At 36.6% G+C, this 26,169-nt stretch overlaps 1 protein-coding gene across 1 annotated transcript in view; it reads left to right on the plus strand.

The window, feature by feature from the left end:
- The first annotated feature begins 237 nt into the window (after nt 1-237).
- The window catches only part of MMP16 (matrix metallopeptidase 16), a 282,542-nt gene continuing 256,610 nt past the window's right edge, over nt 238-26,169 (plus strand). The window contains exon 1 of the mRNA XM_036101312.2: nt 238-1,001. Coding sequence (XP_035957205.1) covers nt 870-1,001 — 132 coding nt within the window. The 5' untranslated portion in view covers nt 238-869. The remainder of the gene's footprint in view (nt 1,002-26,169) is intronic.

The following is a 26,169-nucleotide window of genomic DNA, read 5'->3' on the forward strand; positions in this document are numbered from 1 at the left end:
CGCACTTGTTTCTAGATGCTCGGGAGGGGGTGGGCGAGATGAAAGGATGGAGCCGCCCAGGTTGCTGGGTTCCAGTCTCGGGGAAGAGGGGGTGGGCGGTGTGTCAAGGACCTCGTCCCAACGCAGGGCCCTTCTGGAGGTCTGGTTACTTCCAGTGCGCGGTACAGTAGCGGTTCCCCTTCACAAGCCGTCTCCTTTAAGAAGAGCGCGCGCGTCTGTGTGTGGAGTTGTGTGTGTGCTCATGTGCAGATATGTGTGTGTGTGCGCGCGCGCCGGTGTGTTTGTGTGCGTGTGTGTGTGCGCGCGCGCGCTGAGGGCCCGAGAGTCAGGCAGACCCCCGGGAAGGAGGAGTTATGTAGATTACGGATGAACATTCTGGAGGGGAGCGAGGAGAGGAGGGAAGGAGAAGCAGAGGCGAGAAGCGAGGAGCGGCGGAGGCCCTTCCCGCAGAAGCAGGAGGTGGCAGCGGCGGCGGAGGAGTGGGCGGTGGAGGAGGAGGAGGAGAAGAAGGAGAAGGAGGAGGACGCACGGGCTGGAGGCGGCGGCGGCAGCGGCGGCGGCGGCTGCTGCTGCGGCTGCGACTCGGCGCTTTGAGCCGGAACCGCCGGTGAACTTGGGCGCCACGTTCCTGGTGACGGGCCCTCGAGGATGGTGAATGCAGGCTGCTGCTGACCCTGCCTCCGCCGCTGTTTCTCGGGGGCTGCCGAGTGCTGGGCCCTCAGTCTCCTCCCCTTGCCCGGCTGTGGGTGAACCTGCAGGCTCCTTACCCACACGGAGGACTTTTTCTGAAAGGAAACCAGGGAGGGAGGGAGAGGGAGAAAGGGAGAAAACGTAGGGGAGCTCGTCCATCCATTGAAGCACAGTTCACTATGATCTTACTCACATTCAGCACTGGAAGACGGTTGGATTTCGTGCATCATTCGGGGGTATTTTTCTTGCAAACCCTGCTTTGGATTTTATGTGCTACCGTCTGCGGAACGGAGCAGTATTTCAATGTGGAGGTAAGAGTATGAGAGCTTTCTTCCTTCTCCCTTGCCTGGGCTGCTCCCTGAAACATTTCGTTCACTCCTGGGATCCTGAGCAGCCTGGGTCTCTACACATTGTTTCCTTTGCAGCTGCCGAGACCCTTGTTGAGTTTCCCTGTGTCTTAGGTGATGGATGCGCGCGAGACTGAGAATCCGTTATCCCCAGCAGCACAAAGCACGATGCTGCGCGCTCGGAGATACATTTGTAGCCGGTCCATGCTTGTCACCCAGGGAAGAGGCGAAGTCCTACATATAGCAAACGTGTGGCTTAATAAAAGCAGTTTGAGTTTATGATGAATAAACTGTTCAGGAAACACAGAATTCATTGCTTGGCATCATGTGCTTCCTTGGTATTGTTCCTGAAATCTTTCTCCCCATGTTCTGTGCCTAACAAAGGAGGTTAAAATCAAAGAATCTAGAGGAGAGCGTGGGAATACTTGATATGTTTAATAACATTACTTTGTGATAAAACACTTGACTAGACAGTCTTTTTTTTTTTTTTATTTAGACATAACTTAATACACTGTAACTAGATCCGACTACAGAGGACATGAAATCCATCTCTTTTAAAGTGTCTTCTCTTCCCCTCCCCCGTCAATTGAAAATAAACGTGGCCCAATGTAGTAGTTCTGAGGTGTGTTTTTAATTTGATTTCACACTCTCAGGGCAAAACTGAGAGGTTTTAGTCTGTCATTTGCTTTACTTTGACAGCTTTGGGAACAGACAGACATAAAACAGAAGGGAACTTGAGGATAAGGACTTGTCAGACCTCTGCCAAAGTACTCTTCCTGTCATCAACTCAGCACTGAATCCAGTAATGTGCAGTAAATCAATGAAAGTGTGTATACACCTGGGCTCTAACTCCAGTTTATAACATACACAGTGGAATACAAAGACAGTAAGAGGGTTTTAGTAAAATATACTACTTTTGATGAGATCTTCTGTCTTCTGACGTCTCAAAAGAATTACAATTAAATCTCTGAAGAATAATGTGATTTTTAAAATATTGTTGATTCTTTAAAGCTTACTGTCATTTTGTTGGGAGTGTGTGTTTACACAATAGCAGGACCTGTTGCACAGCATTTGAACATGTTTCATGTAACAGATTTATATACAAAGTGTGCATAACAAATGCCATGTGTGAGGCCATATTCTGAATATAACTGTGTTTATATAAACTGTTCTTAGGACTCCATGTAATAAGTGATGGTTGGTAGAGAAACAAAGTATTTGAAAAAGTAAGAACCATTATCAAGAGTTAAAGAAGTTTACAGATGTTAAGTATGATTGTATTACACAGAAACCCCATTTCAAAAACCAAAACTGTTTAACCTTTTGAAAAATACAACTTTGGTTTTCTGAAAAAAAAAGATGCAAAGGGGCTGAAAGTCCAGACTTCTCTTGATTGCAAATTTGAACTTTTAGAGTTATATGCCACTGATGGATTTTTTCTGTCTAACACTGAAATCAGGAGATGATTTAATGTTGAAATGAAGGAGTAATTAGTTCATAGACTGAAGGAATGAAAATGGCAAGCTGTTATTTATGTTGTAAGCCGAAGGGCCTATTGCTTCAGTTTGGTGGTAGTAGTGATGGTGGTAAGGTGAGCATGGGGAAGGTGGGTAAAAGTAAGTGCTTGGTTTTATTTTGCTCACTATGGAGTAGAAGGGAGAGTCTGGATTGATGGCTACTTGCTTTGGGAAAGTCTTAGATTTGCTTTCAGAGATTGTTGGGATAGCATCAGTGTTTGGATGATTATTAAGTTTTCTTTTTGAGACTAGACATAAATTTTATTGTATTTCTTTATAGTTTGAATCCCTCAGTTCAATCATTATGCAAGAAAAGTTGATTTTACTAAAAAAGAGATTTCATTTCAAATATACATGATCCCTTCTTCAATATGTATGTGAAAAAAAAATGGTTCATAGAAAAAGAGTTATTTTTTAGAGTATTTAAGTTATGTCATCCATATTTATTACACAATGCAAACATTTAATTATGAATGATAAGAGAATCGTGCAATCTGAGACCTTAAAAACCTCATTTGATACAAAGGAGATTTCCTAATGACTTAGATTAGATTATGCTTCATAGTTTGTATTATTTCCAATTAGTTTTTTTAAGCACTTGAGCATATCCTTAGTTGGGTTTATATACTTCCTTATGTGTAATGATAATCTCTGTTTTTCTTTTTTCAATCATAAGAGTAGCTGCTTGTTAATTCAACATACTATAAAGAACATCTGACATGAATTTCTGCCTGATTCACCTTTATTAGGTATTTCTTTTTGGTAGGAAGCTCTAATAGGAAGAATAGTCCATCACATATTCTCCAGAAAAGCACTTATATTGTGTTCTTCATTCTTGATTGCAAAACATACACTGGGAATGCTTATTTGATTGATTCTCAAGGACAGTCTTAAAATAAACAGTAATGGTATCAATCATGCATGAAGCTCATATGATCATAAATTTTTTTTCTAGCAAGCACACCAAGTTATTATAGTTGGAACGAAGCTTCTGAGAAATGCTTTTTATGCTGACAGCTAAGATTACAATGCTTTATTCCTCACTGAACTTCACAATTGGTGGGACCCTTGTACTTTTCATCCCTATAATTTAAGGTTCAAAAGCATATTTTCCCCCTGGAGGTTTGGGGATTGAATAGAAATATTCATGTTAACTCTTTCCTGCCTTATTTTTAAGAATATAAGCATATAATTTCAGTTATCAGAACAGGAGATATTTTTTTAATATGCTGATGAAAGCCTGTTACAGAGAAAGAGTACATTTTATTTGTTTTTGTTTTTAAGAAGCAAAAAGAAATATCTCAACAGCTAAGAAAGGGTCAGACACTACCAGAAGTAGTACTATGGAAGAGATTCAATTCATTCCTCTCCTTATATGTTTTAGGAAGAACACTTTTTAATGCCAGATTTTCAGTTTATATTTAAAGATTTTTGTATACTATGGGATCCATTTTTGGGGAGTGGGCCTTTCAGTGTGTAGTCATTACCATGATGCAAAGGAAATACATTGCTAATATTAACTGAAAGTCAAAGACTACTATCATTGGACAGCAATCTGAATCAGAAGTGTTCATTGGTCAGACGAAGCTAAATTGTTAAAAAGAATCAGGATTGAATCTCAATGCTCTAAAATATCATATTGTCTCTAAAATAATGGTCTTCTTATAGGGATTCTCATGATCCTGGGGCTCTTTATTTTTTTAATTCTTGTGGGGTTTTTTGTACATTGCAAGCATTATTTTATGAAATTTGAGATACAATATAGTTCATGAGGGGCCCCTGGGTGGCTCAGTAGGTTACGTGTCCAACTCTTGATCTCAACTCAAGTCTTGATCTCAGGGTCGTAAGTTCAAGCCCCACATTGGGCTCCATGCTGGGCATGGAGCCTACTTTAAATATATATATATAGTTCATGAGAGTAATAACTTTCATCATCAACTTTGATAGTTTGTCAAATGTTAAATATAGGAGCAACATATTCTTTATTGTTTTTTAAAGAATCACACACATTTCTAATGAGGAAAATTATTTTAAGTCAATTTAATGGTAAAATAAAAATGTGGTATTCTGAATGATGCACATATCAAAGCATAAGAAGATGATTACTTTTTTGTGACAAAAATTCTTGATAAAGCAAAAACTGATTTTGTTTTTAATTCACAAAAAAAGAGAGATTCTAGATTTTTTAAAAAGATTTTCATGACAAATACTATGAATCATGAGTGTAACCGTTTCCTGCCTTGCAGTCTGTTTCTTTAACTGATTTGATATTTATTCACCTTTGTCAGGTTTATCTGCATCTACTTGAAAGGTCAGAATAATCAACATGCTTTATTTCATTTGCTCATGGAAGGTTGCTGACATGGATCTGGTCAGCCCCCTTGAGTGAGGGACTGTTTTGATTACATCCCATAATTCTCAGTGTAGCAGTTTTTACTGGGCAGGAACAAGGGCTGTGTGACTGATTGATGAAGGTTTTTATCTACTGCAAATTCCAAGCTTTTCAAGACATCCCAGGTATGCTGGCCATTCAGAATGTTCATAAGGACCAAAAACTATGACCAGGAGACCGGAAGACCCAGTAGCCCTCAGGTTCTCCTCTGTGTCCCACGTTATGCTTTTCTCTGTTCAGAGTTGCCTGGTCAAGTTCCCCAGATCTAGTGTTATTCATGAAACCCTTGCAGGTGAGTGTAGGCCAGCAAGGTAGTTTGTCTCTTACTATCCCTGAGAAATCCACAGAGAACAACTTTCCAAGTCTATTCTTTCCTACAGAGTTGAGTTTCCTCTTTCAGGGTCTTCTTCCTCATCAAGTAAAGATACAGTTGGATTCAATAACAGCTTTTTTAATCTCTGGAGTCAGGTTAAAAGTGATAGATCTAAAGTTTTTACTTTTTCTTATTCATGCTATTTTAGGTTATGAACATAAAATTTTAAGGTACTTGTTCAGTAGTATAATTCTTTTCTCTGAAGTTGGATTAATCAATTATTTTATGTAAATTTATTTCACGGCCTGACCTACCCCGACTACTCAAAATGTACCTGTTCAGAATATTTGGTAAATGACCATTTGGAATTATTTCAGGATGAAAAAAAAAAGCCATTGGACATTTGAATCAATTAGTTAGATTTGTTCAATGTCAAAAGAAAAAAAATTCCTTATGCTCCTTCAGGAACTTTCTGACCCTTCAGCATGAATATTCAAATTGAGAAAGTCACTTTTCATGTTACTTTCTGTCACAATTTATTTTAAATATCTGTGAATATAATTACACTCACCAAATTGTTTTTTATTGTGGAGTAGTATAGTGACTAAGATCACATATTCTGGCACCAGATTGCTGGATTCTAATCCCAGCTCCTTTACTTGCAAGTTAATTATTAAGTTAATAATGGACAAGTTCATTAATCTCTGAGCCTCATTGTACATACCTGCCTCATAAAGTGTTTTGATGATTGAATGAATACGTGTATATCGTATTAGATCGATGGATAGATGGAAACATGCCTTCATATAGTTAAACACTCAGTACTTTTTAAATATCATTATTGTTAGTAAAAAAAAAAGGATGCCGATATAAAGGTAAATTATCATGATAGCATCTAATTACATAAAAGTCTATCAGGTTAGGACATACCAGCTGGTCCAGGAAGATTTTATTTTAATACCTTTTTCATTTTTAAAAAATGTAATATACTGAATATCAACCACTAACATCAGTACATTTTCTTCCCGTGGGCTTTTCTTAGACAGTTTAGTTTAGGAATATGATTTGCACATTTTGTCTTGTCATCTGTTACTATCATAGAATGTCAAGTTCAGCTCACACCTTCTTTTACAAGACTGAGTTTGCAGAAATCTGTTCATCTTGTAATACCATGGAAAATAAATAGGCCTTATGATTCAGTGAGCTTGTTTATTTTAATTGGCTCAAGGTCCATGTGCTTCCTATCTACAGTAGTGGGATTCAGTATATAACTTGGACCAGGTCTTTTTTCTATCCCTAATCCAGAACATAAAAGTCTTTTTTTTTTTCAATTAATAGAGGAAGGAGGGGGATGGGCAGCAAAGACATTTTTAAACAGCAACAATCTTGTTCTTATAACCCTGGGAATAAAAGGTAGCTAACAATTTAATGTAATGGAGCCCTAGGCCAGAGGTCAAGGGGTGCAGGCTTTAACTTTGGTTCTTATACTAATAGCTTTGATCTTGGACAAGTCATTTCTTTAATGCCTGCATCTGCAAAAACAAAAATTGAACAAAACTATCACCAAAGACATTTGCAAATTTGAAATTCTATTGTATTTAGCCTCCAAGCTTTACTTTGTATAGATGGAGGAAAATCGTACATATTTACCATATGAATTTGGGGGCAACTAGATGTCAAAGGTAGATGTTCAGATTTTTTGTTTTCTGAAGTGGATATCATGAAGACATACAGAATGGGCAACTTATTGCTAACATTTGTTATCATCTGTAGTGACACAGGGTGTTCCATTTTGAAAATAATCCTAGCCTTCTGCTGAGTAATAAAAACATTGGCAGCAAATTATTTGTAATTTTAAAATCAGTTTTTGGCCAGGGTAGCATACTTTAAAGATTTAATGTTAAAAACGTGGCTTGATGTTATTTTGAAAAATCTATATCATCTATAAGTTGGCACTTCAATCTTAAAAAGGCAAGGTGAAATAAGATCAAAATTTGCTTTTTTTTTGTGGTGGGAAAGAGTCTCAAATTCAAATCTATTATCTATACAAAATATACAAAATTTATTTTGTAGTGAAATGAAATGCTTATACTGTCTATCCCTTTTACCCATTGTGGAAAATAATTTTGGCACATGGCTCTTTGAGGGCTATTTTTATTCTTCATAACACATTTGATTTTGAATGTGAAAAATCAGATTCCATTTGTTTTATAAAATATGCAGCTTATATGAGCAGCAAAAATATTCCATGTTAAAAGGATTAAATACTAAGTAATAATATGTGTGACACTCAATTTTTTTATTTGCCTTCTTTTTCTTTTTCATGGGAAAGTTATTTATAGATTTTGAGGTTATTCATAAAACCATATTTGATTGTTGCTTCCTGTCATTTAGCACTCTGAATGGATGTTCTTTGTCTTAGTGTTTCACCACAGTCGTTTGGCATTGTGCATCCGTGGGTTTGGATCAGTGGAATATGTTGATGAGCCTTTTAACAGAAGTTTAGCCAAAGGAATAAGAATAATCCCACTGTGGCCCCCTGACCTTTGATTAAATGTGATCAGTGGTTGTAGTATATAAAAGGAGGCTAGAGGGAGCTATTGAGCTGTTTAAAGACTCCAGTGGAGTAGAAGAATTTGGTTTAAAATCAAGGACACTAGGTGCAATCACATGCCTTAAAATGAATCATAGCCAATAATAGAGAGTTTAAAGAAATCAATGAACACATGGTTTATGATTTAAGATGTGATATGGGTTTACTGAGAGCCAGTTGGCACCAATGATTACATATTTGATGAACTAAGAAGGAAATTAGCACTTTTCAGGGATGCCGGGAGTTCTGGGTATGACAGCTTGACAAAAAAATGTTATAATGCAGGACTGCTTTATATATCCGTTGCTTTTAGGTGTAGAGTAGGTGAGAAACTATACATTATAGTGACTGCAGGTGCTTTTGAAATTCTCATTTTAACTAAAATGTCTAGTGAGATAATTGTAGTCTTAACAGATGAGAGGTGGGCTAAATTTAATTTGATCGTGCCTTTTAGGTTATATGTAGCAAAAATCCAATTTTAAAAGCTTGTGAGACTAAAGTTATCTTATTTTTAATGTTTACCCTAGGCCTTTGTTGAATACATGTTTTTCAACGAAAGCAGATTTTAAAATATAGATTTTACCTATTCTTCTTTTTAAAAATATGTACGAAATGAGTCACAAAAGTGTGAAACTGTTATTTCTTTAAATAGGAACCTCAGACATGTTTTCAGTTGAGCAGATTATAATATGACCTGTGGTAGAAGGAAGGAGGATAAAAAAAGGCAGTCACTAATGCAGGGGGCACACCAACATTTAATTAAGATATAATTTCCTCACAAGCATCATTCAGATTTTTAAAATGTTTCTTAATCTAGTCAGTTAAATGAGACATGGATAAATGAAGTAAGCCATGGCCCCACAGATATTCTCCGGAGAAACAGTCCTTAGAGTGATGTATTCAAATGACCAAATAAACCCAAATAAACTACTCATTGGAATGGAATTTTACAGTATTTGTTTTAGTCACGCTTAAGTTAAGGGGGAATAAACTGCCTCTTTTTAAGGGAAGCTAGATACTTTTGTGAACTTTATTTCATGTCCCCAAATTGCGTGCACCTGAGGTGATGTCAGCGGAATGCAGGCTTGTGCCTCAGCACAGGCTGATGCAGAGTCAGACCCTGAGGGATGTCAGTGCAGGCATTTTTTCCATAGGAACTTTCACAGTTGAATTCATACCATGTGTTAATAGTTTCTCATTGTTTATAGTGATTAGATATTTGAACTTGTTTTGGGTTTCTAGTGGCTGTGCCTTCATTCCCTCTTTACTTTAAATAATTGCTAGGCAATTCCTCCTTGTGGTCCTACTTGTTTCTTCTAGTTTGGGGTCTAGAGGGACTTCATATTTGAGTTATGACTTACAGGACACCAGGCTTGAAAACCAGGTAAAATTTTATAAAAAGCCACATTTGCATCCATTCTCCCTTCTTTCACTGTGAAGAAGGGAGAATAGATTCAAATGACTTCCGGAATCAAATGTATACTCAGTGATTTGTATGAAATTGAGAACAAATTTATAAAAACTCAGTCCCAGTTACCGATGAAATGGTTTTGGAGGTCTGGGTGTTTTTTTTTTTTTTTTTTTTCTAAGATTTTATTTATTTATTTATTTGACAGAGAGAGACACAGCGAGAGAGGGAACACAAGCAGGGGGAGTGGGAGAGGGAGAAGCAGGCTCGATCCCAGGACCCTGGGATCATGACCTGAGCCGAAGGCAGACGCTTAATGACTGAGCCACCCAGGCGCCCCGACCCTGGGTGTTTTAATATTGTAACAACTCTATCCATGTAACTTACTGATTTACTTCTGCATGTGGATTGAGTACGGTTGTTTGTTCCATTGGTGACTCAAGCAAATTGCTTAAGCAGTCTTTGCCTTATTTTGATCATTCATAAAATTGATTTGTAATCTTTACTGTTTGTCTGTAGCATGGGTTTTGTAATCATGGCATTGAGAAAATGCCAAGCAATCTCCTTAAATAAGAATAGGGTGTATCTCAGTACCTTCGTTCCCACCAATGAGATGACCAGAGTTTGGAAACAATTATGTGCTGGCATTATAGTCTAATTAGACAAGGTCCAAATAACCAATAACACAGAGATGCATAGAATTGATTTTATTGAATAACTTCTTTTAATAATAAAAACAATGTTAATTAACACTGGTTGCACATTTGCTGAGTGCCTGATTATGTTCTAAGTGTTTCATATATATCAACTCATTGAAATTTCATTACAATCTTGTGAGTTAACACTGCTGTTTCTCTTTTACAAATGAGGAATCTGAGACATCAAGAGGTTGAGGAACTTGCTAAGGCCACATAGCTCTGATTCTCCCAAAGTGGAGTAGCCCAGAATCAAAGCAGTCAAGCTGGCTGCAGAGTCCAGGCTCTTAACCAATAGAGGCAAGAACCTCCAATTTCCCAAGAAGACCATATGATCAAGTTCCATGGTTCACATCTTTTGTACTTCAAACTGAAAATAGATAATTAATATACATAATGAAAATGCTAGGTCTACCCTAGCATAGAGTCTTGCCTGGAGTAAAAAACTGAATAGACTGCTGTTGATTTGATTTGTTGATTCAAGATTGAGTATGTGGTGCTCCATAGTTTTACTCTTGAATACTCCTTATGATTTTTTCCTCATTAGAAAGTTGCTAACCTATGTTTAATTACATATAATATTAAATGTGGCATAATTTCAAATTAATCATAGTATTTCCTTTCTCAACTATTTGCCATGTTGCAGTTTTTCTTTTAAATATGATTTTTAAAAGTTTTAGGAAGATGTGATTACATTCCAAGATGAAAAGAGAAAATGTAAAGGAAAACCCGTGACAGGTCTGTGTTCTGGTGCCCTGCAGGGAAGAATGTGTATGTACACAGTTACTACCTGGCATGTTCTGTGAGTTTTGGAGTTTGTTATTTTTATATGTTGCAATCAATTGGGTAGAAGCTATAAGGAAATCAGTTTATTTTATTACTTCTAATATATTTAACTGTAATATAAATGAGACTTTTCTCAGAGATAGGTTAATTTTGACATGGATCCGTGCTTCAGAAATTAGTGAGCACCTCCTCACTGTTTGAGATTGGACCTGATATCTGGTTATTGTCTTTGTTGTGAAGGGAATGGAAACTTCAGTTTGGCGGTTGACCAAAGACTGAAAAAAAAAAATCTTTAGTCCTTAAGATCGTTGCTGTGTATAGCTTTCAGGGTTCACTTAGTTCATTCATTAGCCTTTCAAGGAGAACTGTTTCTAAACCCATTTACAAAGGTGAGAATCTAGCTGATTTTATAACATTTCTCAGTGGTAAATATTCAACTATCTCTCACCTCCTCTAGAGACAGCATATCATAATGGCTATGTGCAAGAACTTGCAAAGAAATGCTTAAAAATCTTAGCTGTATCACTACAAGCTCAGTGAACTTCACTAAGCCAGGTGATTGATCATGTGCCCCAATTTCTTCATGTGTAAAGTAGAGATAATGGTACCCAATTCATGGGTTTTTGTGAGATTAAAGAGGTAAAGGACAATGGGGCAAGATAAATAACAGGCTCTTGATTTACCCTACTTGGTGAAATAACCAAAATATAGGGAAAAAATGGTTTTCAAGTCATTGGACATCAGATAATGAAGGGATGTCATCCCTAAAAGATGGGAAACAAACAGAGTGAACCCTGCAATTGTCTCAGTTGACCATTGTGATAGAGCTTGCAGATAATAGTACAGGGTATGCAGAACCAGGTTGAGCCAGGCAGGCTCCCTGTGTTAGAGATGGAGCTGGGGGTAGGAGGAGGAGACCAAGGTGGCTAGAATTTACAGGTCAGAATTCCAGAAAAAAGAGAGCTTCACAGAGCAAAAATCATTGGGGGTCTGTAGAGAGTTCCCTTGAATATTTAGTTGAGAACTGATCTGCTCATTCCTGTGAAGTAGCAACTGGGGGCCGGGGAAAGAAGCAACTAAAGGAATCAGAAGGGACAATGCTTGGTGCTCACACAGGGCTGGGCATAGTGCCCATTCCCATCAGCCATACTTGAAAACCTCATTATTTACAGGATAAAGGGCAGAGTACTCAGAACCGTCCTGCTCTGGGAGTAGAAACAAAGTCCTGGACTGAATACTGCTTTAGTTCTGCTTTAAAAGTCTTAAAAGCAAGACCTGAAAGGATCGAACTGTTTCTAAGTGACTTAATTGTTTCCCATAACAAAGCTCAATAAGATATACAGGAATACAAAAATATGCAGCACCCAACAGTTTAAAATTCACAATGTCTGGCATTCAATTAAAAAAAAAAAATTACCAAGCATGTAAAGAAGCAGAAAAACACAACTCATAATGAGGAGCAGTGTCTATCTAAACTGATCCAGAAGTGACCCAGATGTTGGAATTAGCAGATAAGAATATTAAAACAGTTGTTATAACTGTATTCTTTGTTCAAAAACTTGAGACATGGAAGATATTGAAAAAGACTCAAATTGAATTTGTAGAGATTGAAACCACAGTATGTGACATTAAAGATACACTTGAAATTTATAACAGATTTGACATTACTGAAGAAAAAAAAATAGTAAACTAGAAGTCAGCAATATAAGTTATCCAGAGTAAAACACAGGGAGAGAAGAACATTTATAAGGTGAGTGGAACATGGTATATATAGGACAACTTCAGGTGGCCTAATATATGTGTAATCTGAGTCCCCGAACAGGGAGGGGGCAGAAAGAGTATTTGGAGATATAATGACTAAAGCTTTACCCAGTTTTATAGAAAATCTATAAACTCATGGATCAGAGAGTCTCAGGGAATCCCAAGTGCAAGGAACATGAAGGAAACTAAACCAAGGCACACCATAATCAAATTGCTCAAATGAGTGATAAACAGAAAGGTTTATGAAAAATAAATTTTACAAAGTAACACTAGTAAAAAAGACATTGTTTTATATTTTTTCAAAGACCTGTAATATCCGGCTTAACAAAAAATAGTTGGATTTTCATATTTCTTTCTTTTCTTTTTTTTTTTTTTTAAAGATTTTATTTATTTATTTGACAGAGACAGAGATAGCGAGAGAGGGAACACAAGCAGTGGGAGTGGGAGAGGGAGAGCAGGCCTCCCGCCGAGGAGGGAGCCCGATGTGGGACTCGATCCCAGGACCCTGGGATCATGACCTGAGCCGAAGGCAGACGCTTAACGACTGAGCCACCCAGGCGCCCATATATTTATTTCTGTATTCACACTTACAATACTATAAATCACGGAGCCTGTGGCATACTGCACTGTCAATTGCAAGTAAATGAGAGTAAAAAGACAAATAGCATCATATTAAAATAATTTTGCCCTCGTGGACTCCTGTAAGAGTTTAGGACCCCCAGGGGTTCCTGGACCAAACTTTGAGAACCATTGTTCAAGCAGGTATTCTGTTTTCTCTTTTCCTCCTGGATATACCAAGATCCATGTACTTCAGAGTCTTCATCAAAATGCTTAAGTCCTTCATTTCTTTCCTACCCCTGTACTCATCCCTTAGTAACCAGCAAACATTATCTGGCCTTCTCTAATCCCCATCTGCAGCGCCCGCCAGAAAATGAGCCCATTATGCTTTTATAATAACCTTCTCTACTACTTATTCTTCAAAGTACCTTTCATAATTGTAATCACAGAGTGTTTTATCTTACCTCAAAGTTGCATACTGATACATGTATGTAAGACAAAAGGCTCACTTTTAAAATTACTGTTGAAAATCCATTTAATAGGGGCGCCTGGGTGGCTCAGTTGGTTAAGCGACTGCCTTCGGCTCAGGTCATGATCCTGGAGTCCCGGGATCGAGTCCCACATCGGGCTCCCTGCTCAGCGGGGAGTCTGCTTCTCCCTCTGACCCTCTCTCCTCTCATGCTCTCTCTTAAATAAAAATCTTTAAAAAAAAAAAAATAAATAAAATAAAATAAAATCCATTTAATAGCTCATTAATTGCTAAGACTGGCACATGGACACTCAGAAGCCAAGTATCAACGTCTCTTGTTTCTCTGTGCCTTTGAGTTTTGGTCTTCCTGTCTCTGGAACCATGTAGGCCAAAATTATATTTACTAGAGGAGAAATTTAAGGGGATTTGAATTAAATATTTTTTTCTGTTTCCCTGGAGCATATGGTTAAATTTGGTAAATTAAATGCATGTGCCAAAAACCTGTTGTACAAGGTTTTTGTGTAATAGATTCATGTCTGACTCTCACAGTAAATTATAACTTTATGATGAGACAGTGTATCTGCCATGGTCACCAATGTAATTCATGAGCCTAACACTGCCTTAGGAAAAGTACAGAGCTCAGTAGGTATGTGCTGAAAGAATGAATGGATTACATCATCCCCTTTCATGGGTGTTAGTTTCTAGTTTAACTGATATTTTCTGACCCATTTCAATAGTTGTTATTTCCCTTAACTCATTTAGCCCTTACTGGGTGAAAATATGGTACTTATACCTTACATTTGCTTCAGTTACTTTATTAAAAATATTTAGCTGCTAATAATCAAAGATATGTTTATTTTAACGATCAGTGGTTAACTGGTAAGGAGCTAGGACTTCCAGATTTTTTTCTTGTCATCTCCATTAAGTTACATTAGTATATCTGGTATAAACAAGTACTTTATATCTTCCTTCACTGATGTAACATTTGTGTAAGTACCTATTGGCTTGACATTAGAAAAATTGGTCACTTTTTTCAGAAGTGTGTATCCGAACAGCTAGGGAAATAAATATAAAGGAAAAGAACCTTGTTCTAGTTCAGTGACTTCAGTTGTAGTTATTGCTATTAATAAATGGCAACTTTCCCAATACAGTTTCTAGGAAAGAGCAAAAACAATTTTACTTGTATTTCACTGGACATCTTGACTCATCGCTCTTTTAGCTACACAGATGAGAAAAATGTTTATATGCTATCAATTTTTGCATCCATTAGCATGTAAAACCCTAAGAGTGCATAATCACATATAATTTGAATTTCTAACTTACATTAAAATTAGATCATGTTTATTGTTCTAACAAGTATAATATTGAAGACCCATGAAGAACTGACTCAAGAGATGTTAAAATTTGATGGATTTTCTCTTGCTGAACACCTACACATTGGTAATTGGCAGGGTAAGAATAGGGAAAATATGACTTTCTTCAGTCTTTCATTGATAACATGTACTATCTATCTAGATTACATCTTCCTTAGGAGGAGAGGAAATGTAGCCCTCTGAATATTAAACAGTCCGTTATTCACTTCTGGGTTTACCAGGGAAAATGAGTCTTCTGGTATAGCATCATATTAGGAATGGCAAGACTTACCAAATCTTTTGGTTGAAGACAGACATCTGCCGGTTCCATTCATTTAAACAACAGTCTGGTTTTCTTTTCTTCTTGTTACTTGAATAACTTCCAGAGATTTTGTAGACCCACATACATACTTCATTTCTCCCTCTCTTCCTTTTTATAGAAATACATTATTTAAAATGTTCTATATATTTTTAACATAAATACATGCTTTGGAGAATTTTTCATATCAATACATAAAGAACAACTTCATACCTGTATGTTACCTTATAACTTATGTGGTAATTTATTTAACAACATTATTCTTGCTGGACAAATAGGTTATTTTCAAGGTTGTTTCTATTATAAATAATAATACAATATGCTTACTTAAGCATGTGTGAGTTTATTTAACAAATAATGTTTCTGGAAGTGTAATTGCTCTATTATTGGCTATATATTTATCTATAATTTTGGTGAATTCTGCCAAATTGCTATCCCCAAAATACATCAATTTTCTAGTTTTCAGGAGTGCTTGGGGTGCCTGGGTGCTCAGTCAGTTAAGCGTGGGACTGTTGATTTTGGCTCAGGTTATGATCTCAGGGTTGTGAGATTGAGCCCCCAGTCTGGGCGTGGAGCCTGCTTAAGATTCTCTCTCTCCCTCTGCCCCTCTCCCCACCCTCATGGGTGTGTGTGTGTGCATGTGTGCGCGTGCATGCTCTCTCTCTCTTTCTCTCTCCCCCTCTCTAAAAAAAATAGTTTTCAACAGTGCTTGAGCATGGTTGAATCCACACATACCTGCCATTACTTGTGATTTTTTTTCCTAATCTGATGGGTGAAAAAATAATTTGATGCAAATTTAAATGAATATCAATATTCAGCATTTTAAAATACTTTAATCCACTTACATTTTTTATTGCAAGGTTTCTTTTTCCTGCCAGTCTTTACTTTGTCTTCTCTTTCTTACTGATTTATAACAGCTCTATATGTGTTAAGTTGACCCATTCTCTGTCCTGTGTAATATGAATTTATTGACATATTTTGGTTTTGCTAATTTATTTTTCATATTAATTAGTCATTTATATTTTGACTTGTAGTTTTGTATCATGCTTTAAGAAGTATCCAGCATTTTAAAACTGTTTTTAAAAACACTTGTTTCTTCTTTTTTTTTTTTTTTTTTTTCTGTTTAATCTTTAAGTAATATACTTTGGTGCAGGTACAGAAAGTGGAATCTAACTCATTTTCCCCAAAACTGGTTAACAGATGCTTTAGCACTATAAATTGAGTAATACATCGTTTCTCCGTAGCACTTAGGTTTTCTTGAGGACTAGTAACTATAAAATACAATGCCTTTATAAGACAAATTCGAGTCGAGCTGATAGATTCGTGGGTGGTCCAGAGCACCTTTGTTTCACATAGCTAGGCTAGGGCCACTCTGCTGTATATATTGCATGTAGTCTTAAAACCAGAGGAAAACTGGAACATGTTCCCTTGGTGGTGGTAAAAGCATTTGAGGACAAGCAGCCAAATACGATGCCTCTGAAGTCTTAGCCTCTTAACCAGCACACAGTGTCTTCTGACCACATTCTTTTGCCCAAGCAAGTTGGTTACATAGCACGGCCCAAGGTCAAGGAGTTTGGATGTACACGTTGCCTGTGATGAGGCCAGCACAAGAGTGTGGATGTAGGAGGAGGGAAATATTGGGATCGGTAGTTCAATCTACAACATCCTCACTGATTTAAAAGCTGCCTTTGTCATATACTAATTTTCACAAATAATTTAACCTATTTTTGGATACAGTTTTTTTCCACTGATATATTTAAATCTTCCTGGGACAATACCAAACTTATTCCTTTCAGTAGTGTTTTGCAGGTTTCTGTAGATTTGGAGTTAGTTTTTTCCTTTTCTGTTGCTATTTAGAATGGGAACTTCCACTATATTTCCCAAGCAATTTGTATTTAAAGAACTACACTTATTGTGGTGAGCATTTTTTAATGTATATACAGTAATTCTCACATCACTATGGGTACACCTGAAAGTAATATGTCAAGTATAATTTAAAAAATAAAATAAGGGGCACCTGGGTGACTCAGTTGGTTAAGCATCAGACTCTTGATTTTGGCTCAGGTCATGACCTCAGGGTCATGAGATTGAGCCCTGCCTTGGGCTCTGCACTGAGTGTGGAGCTTACTTGAGATTCTCTCTCCCCCTCACTCCTCTCCCCTCCCCCGCCAACACACACACACACACACTCTCTCTCTGTCTCTCAAAAAAATAAAGAAAATAAAACAAACCTTGATATTTCCCCCCCAAAAAAAACAAAAAGAAAAGCTATTGATTTTTATATATTAATTATCAAATGCCCACCTTGTTAAATCATCATGTCATATAATCCTTCTGTAGATCCTCTTGAGTGGTCTCGACACATGGTCATATTATTTAGACTTAAAGATAATTTTGCCTTCTGTTTTTTCTCATTGTTTTGGATAATTGTACTGACTAGTTCTTTTAGAGAAGCACTAAGTAATTATCGTGACACTAGGCACATTGTCTTTATTCTCACTTTAGGGGAGGTGAATACCCATTTGTTTTCAATTGTCAATTAACCTTAAACATATTTAAAATCCTAGTTACTTTAACCAGGATAATTAATTCTCGAATCTTGTATATTGTCTTTAAATTAAAGATTGATGGTGAGACACAGCATGACCAACATGGCAAGATATTGAAATTTAGTATATTATCAATATTCTCTATTTTTTCCCTCAATTTTAATGGTTTTTCTTTTACTGTTTCTTACAGTTTCCTTGAAAATTTCCTTACATTTTGGATCTCTGACTTAGTAGTCATGGTATTTCCATGGAATATCACAGTGGTTGGTGGATGAAAATTGTCTTCTGAATGAAACAACAAATGGACTGATTAATTTTGTGATAAAATTTGGACATTTTATTCAAGACTTTTATTCAAGACTCCTGGTTTCATGCAACAGAAAGCCAGTTTGAATCACCTTGTCCAATATAGGAGGTTTATTGGAAAATACTAGTGTAGGTCACAGATTGTGGGGAAGGGCTGACCAAACAAGCAGTAAAGCTGAGACCTTTGCAGAGCCTTCTCTCTTACCCTCACTCCTGCTTCTCTTTGTTGGTTGGCCTCATTCTCTTGTTGCAGATTGTCTTTTTCCATGTTATATGGTTTCCTCTCACCTGGCAACCATTTCTTTATCACTTTTCTTGGAGAAAATATCTTCCCTCTGCCCATATGCTTATACTTCCAGCTCTGCTATGAAAAGCCCTAAGGAAAGTTTCTCATTAACCCAGTTTGGATCACTTGCCTATTCTTGTAGCTGAAAATACTTTGTGGGACCATGAATGGCAGGCAGCTCCTGTATGATGTGATAGTTGGAGTGGGGGAGTAGTAGTTTCCTCAGAAAAGAGAAGGCATGTTGGACAGAATTTCAACAATAGATGTTGAATTGATTTATTGATTTACAGTTGAATTGATTTATTGATTTACAGTTGAATTGATTTATTCTTTTTTTTTCTTTTCTGCTTTTCTCTTTTATCTATTTTCCCCTTCCTTCAGCATTTCCAACTGCTCCCACCCTCCCCCCCCCCCAGCATATGCACAATGACCTTCCTGGCTATTTTTCTCTTCCCCTTTCTTTTCTTTGTCATTATCCCTCCATTTCTCTGCATAAGCTAGGATTAAGTTGTGTTTTCTGCTATAGGGTTGTTACCTATTTAGAGACAATTATCATGAGTAAAGTTTCGGTGGAAAAGGAGTAATAATAGTCACCATGCAAAAGTGACTCTAAATAACAGAGCCCAGAAATTAGAATAAATGTGGCAGAGTTTTGAACTAGTGTGACTGAGAAAAACACAAAGCTAAGAGGCTTACTGTTGGGTTCAAGCAATAATTTTTGGACTTATCCTCGGTATCTGTGCTCAAGAGATGAGAGATAAATAACTTTTTTTGTTCCAGAAACTTCTTCAACTAATTTTATTTGACATGTAACAGCAAAGTGCTGAGACTGTTGTTCTTTGTCCCCCTAATTCTTCTTTTTCCATGTTATGACCTTAACCATAATTTAGATTAATTTAGTGCTTTTTTATTTTTATTTTTAATTTTTAAAAAATTATTTATTTATTTATTTATTTATTTATTTATGTATGTGTGAGAGAGAGAGCGAGAGCACAAGTGGAAGGGGGAGTGAAAGAGGGAGAGAGAATGGAGCTGGACGGGGGCTCGATCCCATGATCCTGGGATCATGACCTGAGCCGAAACCAAGAGCTGGACGCTCAACCAACTTAGCCACCCAGGTGCCCCTAGATCAGTGCTTTTTTAGGTGAGGAATCTAAGGACCTGGTTGTGGACATAATCTTCACCTTAGGCTTCACAGAAAGTTTGTGGTAGAAACCGGAGTAGGAAACAGTGCTTGGGATTCCCATGTTCTCACCAGGGTTTATGAGGAAGTGTGCTGGTGTCAAAAAATGGGCATTCAGCTATGGTATCAATGATCAAATTACAGAAATTACCAATGCGATATGTGATTGATAAATATTATTTGGGTTCTTGCCTACTGTTGACAAAAATACTTTGTGAAACAATAAAAAGTTTTAGCCATTTGAATATTGATATATGGATTTATTATTTATGTATTTCCTGAAAAACAGTTTTAATAGGGCAAAGGGATAGAAAGAAAATACTAGGACATTATCAAATACTTTCTAAATTCACACTTTGACAAGTTCATTTTGTCTCAAATCATTTTATTAGAGATATGCTTTCTTCCTCATTAGCAAAGATGTTTGTGCTGTAGCTATGATTCAGCTATCACAGTTCTAGGCACTATTAAATAAGAGCATCTTTGTTTCATCTTTGTTTAAATTTATATGTAATGTTACAATTAAACACATTTCTAACTATATACACATAATCTCATATCCATGCATATATATGTGTGTTCATAAAGGAAAGATATAGAATACAGCATATGTATGCATGCATATATTGAAAGAACTTTCTGAGCTATTTGGGAAATTAGCTTTTTATATACATCTTTTGATTTTCATCTTATTTTTAAACTTTGTAGCAAATAAGTGATATTAAAGGGAGATAACTGTTTCCCTGCTTCCAAGAAAATGTAAAGAAGAGGATCACTTATGCTCCCAAAGTTCTTTTTTTCTTAAGTCTTACTTGTGGGGTTTATTGCAGTTATAAAAAGGGAGAGAGGCAGAGATGAGAAGGAGGGATATTGAGGAAACAAGGGAAGTCCAAGAAAGGACTTTTCCCCCACTGCACATCATCCCTGGAAGAATTAGTGTTGCTAGAAAATTTGTCTTATGTTGTAGAATTATTGTATGGAGCCCTATGAGAGGTAAGCCTAGTCTTTTATTGAGCTTGGTTTAAAATAAAGGATGATATTGTTTTTATGGCAAGGTAGGGTAAATGATATATTAAATTTTAATGCATTAATATGAGGCAAAAATAAATATTTAAGTAATTCCGCCTCTCACATTAGTCTTTCAACTTCCTGACTCTACTCACCTTTGAACACATGTGTAGAAAGTTGTAAACTTTACAATTCTTCATCTTGTTTTTCCCTTCAATCCATTGTTTTGAAGTCATTTTTGTGCTGGTGACAGATGGCATTTCATTAGCTGGTAGTAGAGTTACTCCAATTTCAGACTTTTGAAAGAACAAGCCCTTCATATCCAGCCTTTCCTCAATCTTAGAGGATAATTTATGAGATAGAAAAATAGAATAGAATTCCCATCACAGTTTTTCCTGATAGAATGTAGTTTTTTTTATGTTCTGAATAAAAGTATGGCGGTTGATACTATAAAGATATTGGCCACTCTTTTCTAGAAAGGTCACTTGCATATGGTCTGCATTGCTTTTGCCTTTTTAATGTGAATGTTTTTGGCATTTTCCGCCATGGCAGACATTTATATTTGCTTTAATAGAAAGGAAATGTAAGCCTAAGTATATAAATATGCATTCTAATTTGTCTAACATCTAGGACACACAAAACGTAGATGTTAAAGCCTTTGCTGTGGATAGAGTCTGGAGACAGAAGGGATGCAGCCATAAAACTAGGATAGAAAATAAGGCAGTGTGTGTTTCCAAGTTCTGATGTTTGTAATATAAACTATCATTTATAGACTCCTTTATAGACTCAATTATAGGAGGTTGGAGAGGGATGACTTTGTGACTAAGAGGGTTCTTATCTGTTTTGTGAAATATAGTTGACTAAATTATTTTTTCCCAAGACTTATCATTGCAGGATACAATACAACTCGTCTAATAGTATCATTATAAATCACCTCACACTGACTCATCTGATGAAATAGAGACAATTCAGTTCTTAGGTGGCAAGAGCTTTGGTAATATCTGGATAGCTTCAAAATTAGGAGGCAGAATTATTCACTTTTATGTTTGTATTGCAGGAATGTCTATGGTGGTGCTTTTGTTGAAGTATTCTTTGAGGGTGTGGAAGAAGTGAGTGATGGGAAGTGGGACTTCAGCTCCAGGATCCTTTCCTTTTTGGGTTAGTTCTTCCAGGTGGGATCCAGACAGAGGATCAAGAGACAGAGTGTTAGTATTAATTGAAGAATTTGGAGTTTGGAGGACTTTAATTTTTTGCCTTTTTATTTAAACATCATATTGATGCAAGTAGGTAAACAGAAACATGAAGCAGGAGTTTATATGTTCATTTACTGAACAGAAGAGGTTAGCCATGAAAAATATGAACTGATGTGTTTGCAATATATTCCCCTCAAATTGGGAACAGATGCATGTGTAGCTACAGTGTGTAGGTAAACAGGAGTGAATTTTTCACTGAGTAAACTCAGCTTTATCCCTCTGTCCATCGTACCTTTCTCCCGTGGAGTTGTCTTTACCTCATTTCCCCCGTGTTGTGTAATTTTAAAATGTTAAGCTTAAAAAGAAAAATTTTGCATTTGTACTAAGCAAGTTACAACCTATAAATCTGGTGTTAGAAATGAGCTGAGGCAATTTTACCTATAGGTTGTCCATGTTTAAAAAATTCAGCAGATCCATTTTAAAGTTAAATGCAATCATATATTGAAATTCAGTTTGATTTTTCAAACTGTGTACCCTTACCATTATGACATGTGTTTGAAGTAAGATATCGCTTATTAAACAAGATAGATAACACTCATTATTTATGTAGGCAATCATAGAATAAGTAGCACTGAAAAGAAAAGAAGCCATTAGTATTTTTTTGTTCATCCTCTCTTGCTGTCACTTCTTTTTGTGCTATGGGGCTGTGGGTGTCAAACTTCAATGTGCAAATGAATCATCTGGAGGAGCTTGTCTAAAGTGATGATTCCTTGGCTGCTTCTCCAGAAGGTCTATTTCAGGAGGTTTGAGGTAGAACTTCAGAGTCTCCATTTTGAAAAATGTCTCCCCTCCCCCTCCATGATTTTAATGCTGCCAAACCATTGATCTGGCTTTGGGAAGCACGGTTCTAGAATTTCCTCAAGGATTGTTATCTGAGCAATTCCACGTGTTTTCCATTTCTTTCTCTAAATTGAATTCAGGTTTATTGGCCTGTAATTCTCTGGTTCATCTCTTGTTCCACACGTCAATTTGGCAATTACAAGCAGTACATTTTTTACCTCCCAGTCTGCACTTTGATGCCTACATGGATCTGCTTTCTTCTACTATTCCTTACATGGGGGTTTGGGGAAGAGGAGATAAAAATGTTTTAAGGCTATTATGAGTTTTAATGGAATGTACTCAAAATGTTCCTATCACATTTTTTTCTTCAGTTCTCCTAATGGTGACCTCTTACTGGCTTGTTCCCCTTCTCTCTTTACCTTCTAAAATCACTTTGAACAGGCAAAGGTATAAGTTAGCTACCTTTTTTACTTTATTTACCCATCATTTTCTTTTTTTCTCTACCCTTTTTAAGAGACCTAGATCTTTGCTTTGTGTGCAACTGAACCTATTGAATTCACTTGCATATGGTAGAATTGTAATGTTTGTTTGTGCTGAATATCTTTGCTCCAGTTGTCATCTTCATAGACATAGCTCCTTTGCTTTGAAAAGTAGTCATATTTATCGAGCACTTTGTAGATGTGCCAGACACTGTGCTAAATGTTAGGTATGTTACCTTACTCCATTTTTAACTCTCTGGGAGATATAAAGTATTATTACCATACTCACTTTATAAACAAGAAAACTGAGGTCATTTAGAAGTTGAAAACTTGCCTAACTAATAATAAATGTGAAAGCTGGGAATCAATTCCAGAGAGTCTAACTCCAGAGCACACAGGCAACTTTGCACAGCACATGTAGTAATAAGCTGGGGTAGACTCTCCGTTCTGACTCTCGCAAGGACCTCACTGGCAGAGCAGCCCTGGGTCTTTAAGGAAGATACGCCGTCGTTTTTTTCTCTAATGGGCAAGTCCTTAAACCATCCTGATTTGGGGTAGGCCATAGTCAGAGAGGTCATCTCTATGGTTAGCTGAAATGACAAATGCAGCTTTATTCTGTCCAGTACCCACAAGGCACTGTTCTCAGGTCTTAGAGACTTTCTTGGTTATTACAAAGAAGTTGTCTGAGTTTGGGTTTCTTTGCCAGACATTGGCACTTCTTCATTAGAGCATTCTGCAGTCTTTCTTCCATTAATAGTGGCCATTAATAGTACTGATGCCCACCATATTGCCTTTAGCAACTTGCCTTCCTGATTACTCTTGGGGGTCACCTTTTCAGACCTGAGTATGCATGTAGAGCGTCAGGCACATGTACTTAGCTTTGTGGGAGCCAACCCTTTGGACAAAGTTATATCTTACCCAATCTGATAAAAATATAACTATGAAGGGGCTCCTGGGTGCCTCAGTCATTAAGTGTCTGCCTTCGGCTGAGGTCGTGATCCCAGGGTCCTGGGATCAAGCCCCGCATTGGGCTCCCTGCTCAGCAGGAAGCCTGCTTCTCCCTCTCCCACTCCCCCTGCTTGTGTTCCCTCTCTCACTGTCTCTCTCTGTCAAAAAATAAATAAAATCCTTAGAAAAAAAAACTTTAAATAAAAAAATATATAACTATGAAATATTAAAACTATTGAAATTCCAGTAAATACCATATGAACCATTGTGCAATATTGGTGGGAATGGTAGATTGGTGCAACCACTGTGGAAAAAAGTGTGGAGATTCCTCAAAAAATAAAAAGTGTAATTACCATATGATCCAGTATTACCCAGAGAAAATGAAACTGCTAATTTGAAAAAATATATGGATCCCTATGTTTATTGCAGCATTATTTACAATAGCCAAGATACGGAAGCAACCGAAGTGTTCATTGACATTGTATACACACACACACACATATGCATGTGTGTGCATTACGCAATATTACTCAGCCATAAAAAAGAATGAGATCTTGCCATTTGTGATGACATAGATGGATCTAGAGGATGGACCTAATAGTAAGTGAGATAAGTCAGAGAAAGACAAATACCATATAATTTCACTCGTATGTGGAATTTAAGAAATAAAACAAATGAACAAAGAAAGAAAAAACAAATAGCTTCTTAAATACAGAATACAAACTGGTGATTGCCAGAGAAGAGGTGCATAGGGGGATGATTAGAATAGATAAAGGGAGGGGTGCCTGGCTGGCTCAGTTGGTGGAGCACATGACTCTTGATCTTGGGGTTGCGTGTTCGAGCCTTATGTTGGGTGTAGAGATTACTTACAATCTTTAAAAATTTTTTTTAATTAAAAAAATAAAATAGATAAAGGGGATTAAGAATACACTTATCTTGATGAGCACTGAGAAGTGTATAGAGCTATTGAATCATTATGTCATATACCCAAAACTAATATAGCACTGTATATTAATTATACCAGAATAAAAATAAAAAACAAACCACTATTGAAATTCCAGGATTGGATACCATAATATTACCATTTCTTTACAGTAAACATACAGGAAATTTATTTTTAATTTTAAAATAATAATTTTACTGTTCTTTATCACAGACAGTATCTTATTTTGAACTTTATCTTTTTTAAACTGTTTTTTAAAAATAATTTTATTTATTTATTTGAGAGAGAGTGAGAGAGAGCACGAGCAGGGTGAGGGGCAGAGGGAGAAGCAGACTCCCCGCTGAGCAGGGAGCCCGATGTAGGGCTCGATTCTGGAACTCTGGGATCATGACTTACTCTATTTTTAAAGAAAAATGTTACCAGCTATCTCATTAGTAGTAAATGTGGTTGAAGCTGCTACTTTAAATCATTGTTCACTTCATTTCAGATGTCTTAGAATTCTTGAAGGTAGAGTCATATTGTTCTGCTTTTTATTCCAGCAGAGTGCCTGGCAATTAGTACAAGCTAAATAAATGATTGTAGAATGATGGATACTGAGAAAATTTGAGGTGGGAAATAATATTGGGTGGTAAGCATATTCTTGGCATTTTATCCAGACTAGTCTCAGCATTTAGGAATAATGTACTCTCTCTCTCTCTATATATATATATATATATATTTCCATTATGAATGTGTTCCTATTATGAATCATTTTAATTTATCAAGCAAGATATTATATCTAAGATTTTATTTGATTTTTCTGTTTTTTTTTTTTTCCTCTGTTTGCCAGTTATGGTCCTGTTTCGTATCTTGTTAGAGAAAAATGGTGCAGTACAGGGTTCATGGTAATATCATCTGCATATAAAAATATATCCTGTAAAAGCAGTGTATTACCATCTGTGCTTCACTTATAATTTCCAAAGAAATTACTACACAATTTCCAGAATTACCTCACTTCTTTAACCGACATGTGTTTTATGAAAACAGATTAAGGGTTGGAGAACATTTCTGAATTCTTTCCAGAAACCACCATGGTTATTAGATTTGAGGAACAATTTGAAAAAAAAAAGACATTTGAAAATATCTTTCTTTGATAGACTCAGCCCCTTTGGAAAATTGAGATCATTCCTCAAAAAAATGCTTAATTTAAATTGCTATTTTAAGGCATAAAATACATTCTCTATAGTGCAAAGTT

The sequence above is a fragment of the Halichoerus grypus genome, chromosome 5 (assembly GCF_964656455.1).
Source record: "Halichoerus grypus chromosome 5, mHalGry1.hap1.1, whole genome shotgun sequence".
Classification (NCBI taxonomy): Eukaryota; Metazoa; Chordata; class Mammalia; order Carnivora; family Phocidae; genus Halichoerus; species Halichoerus grypus.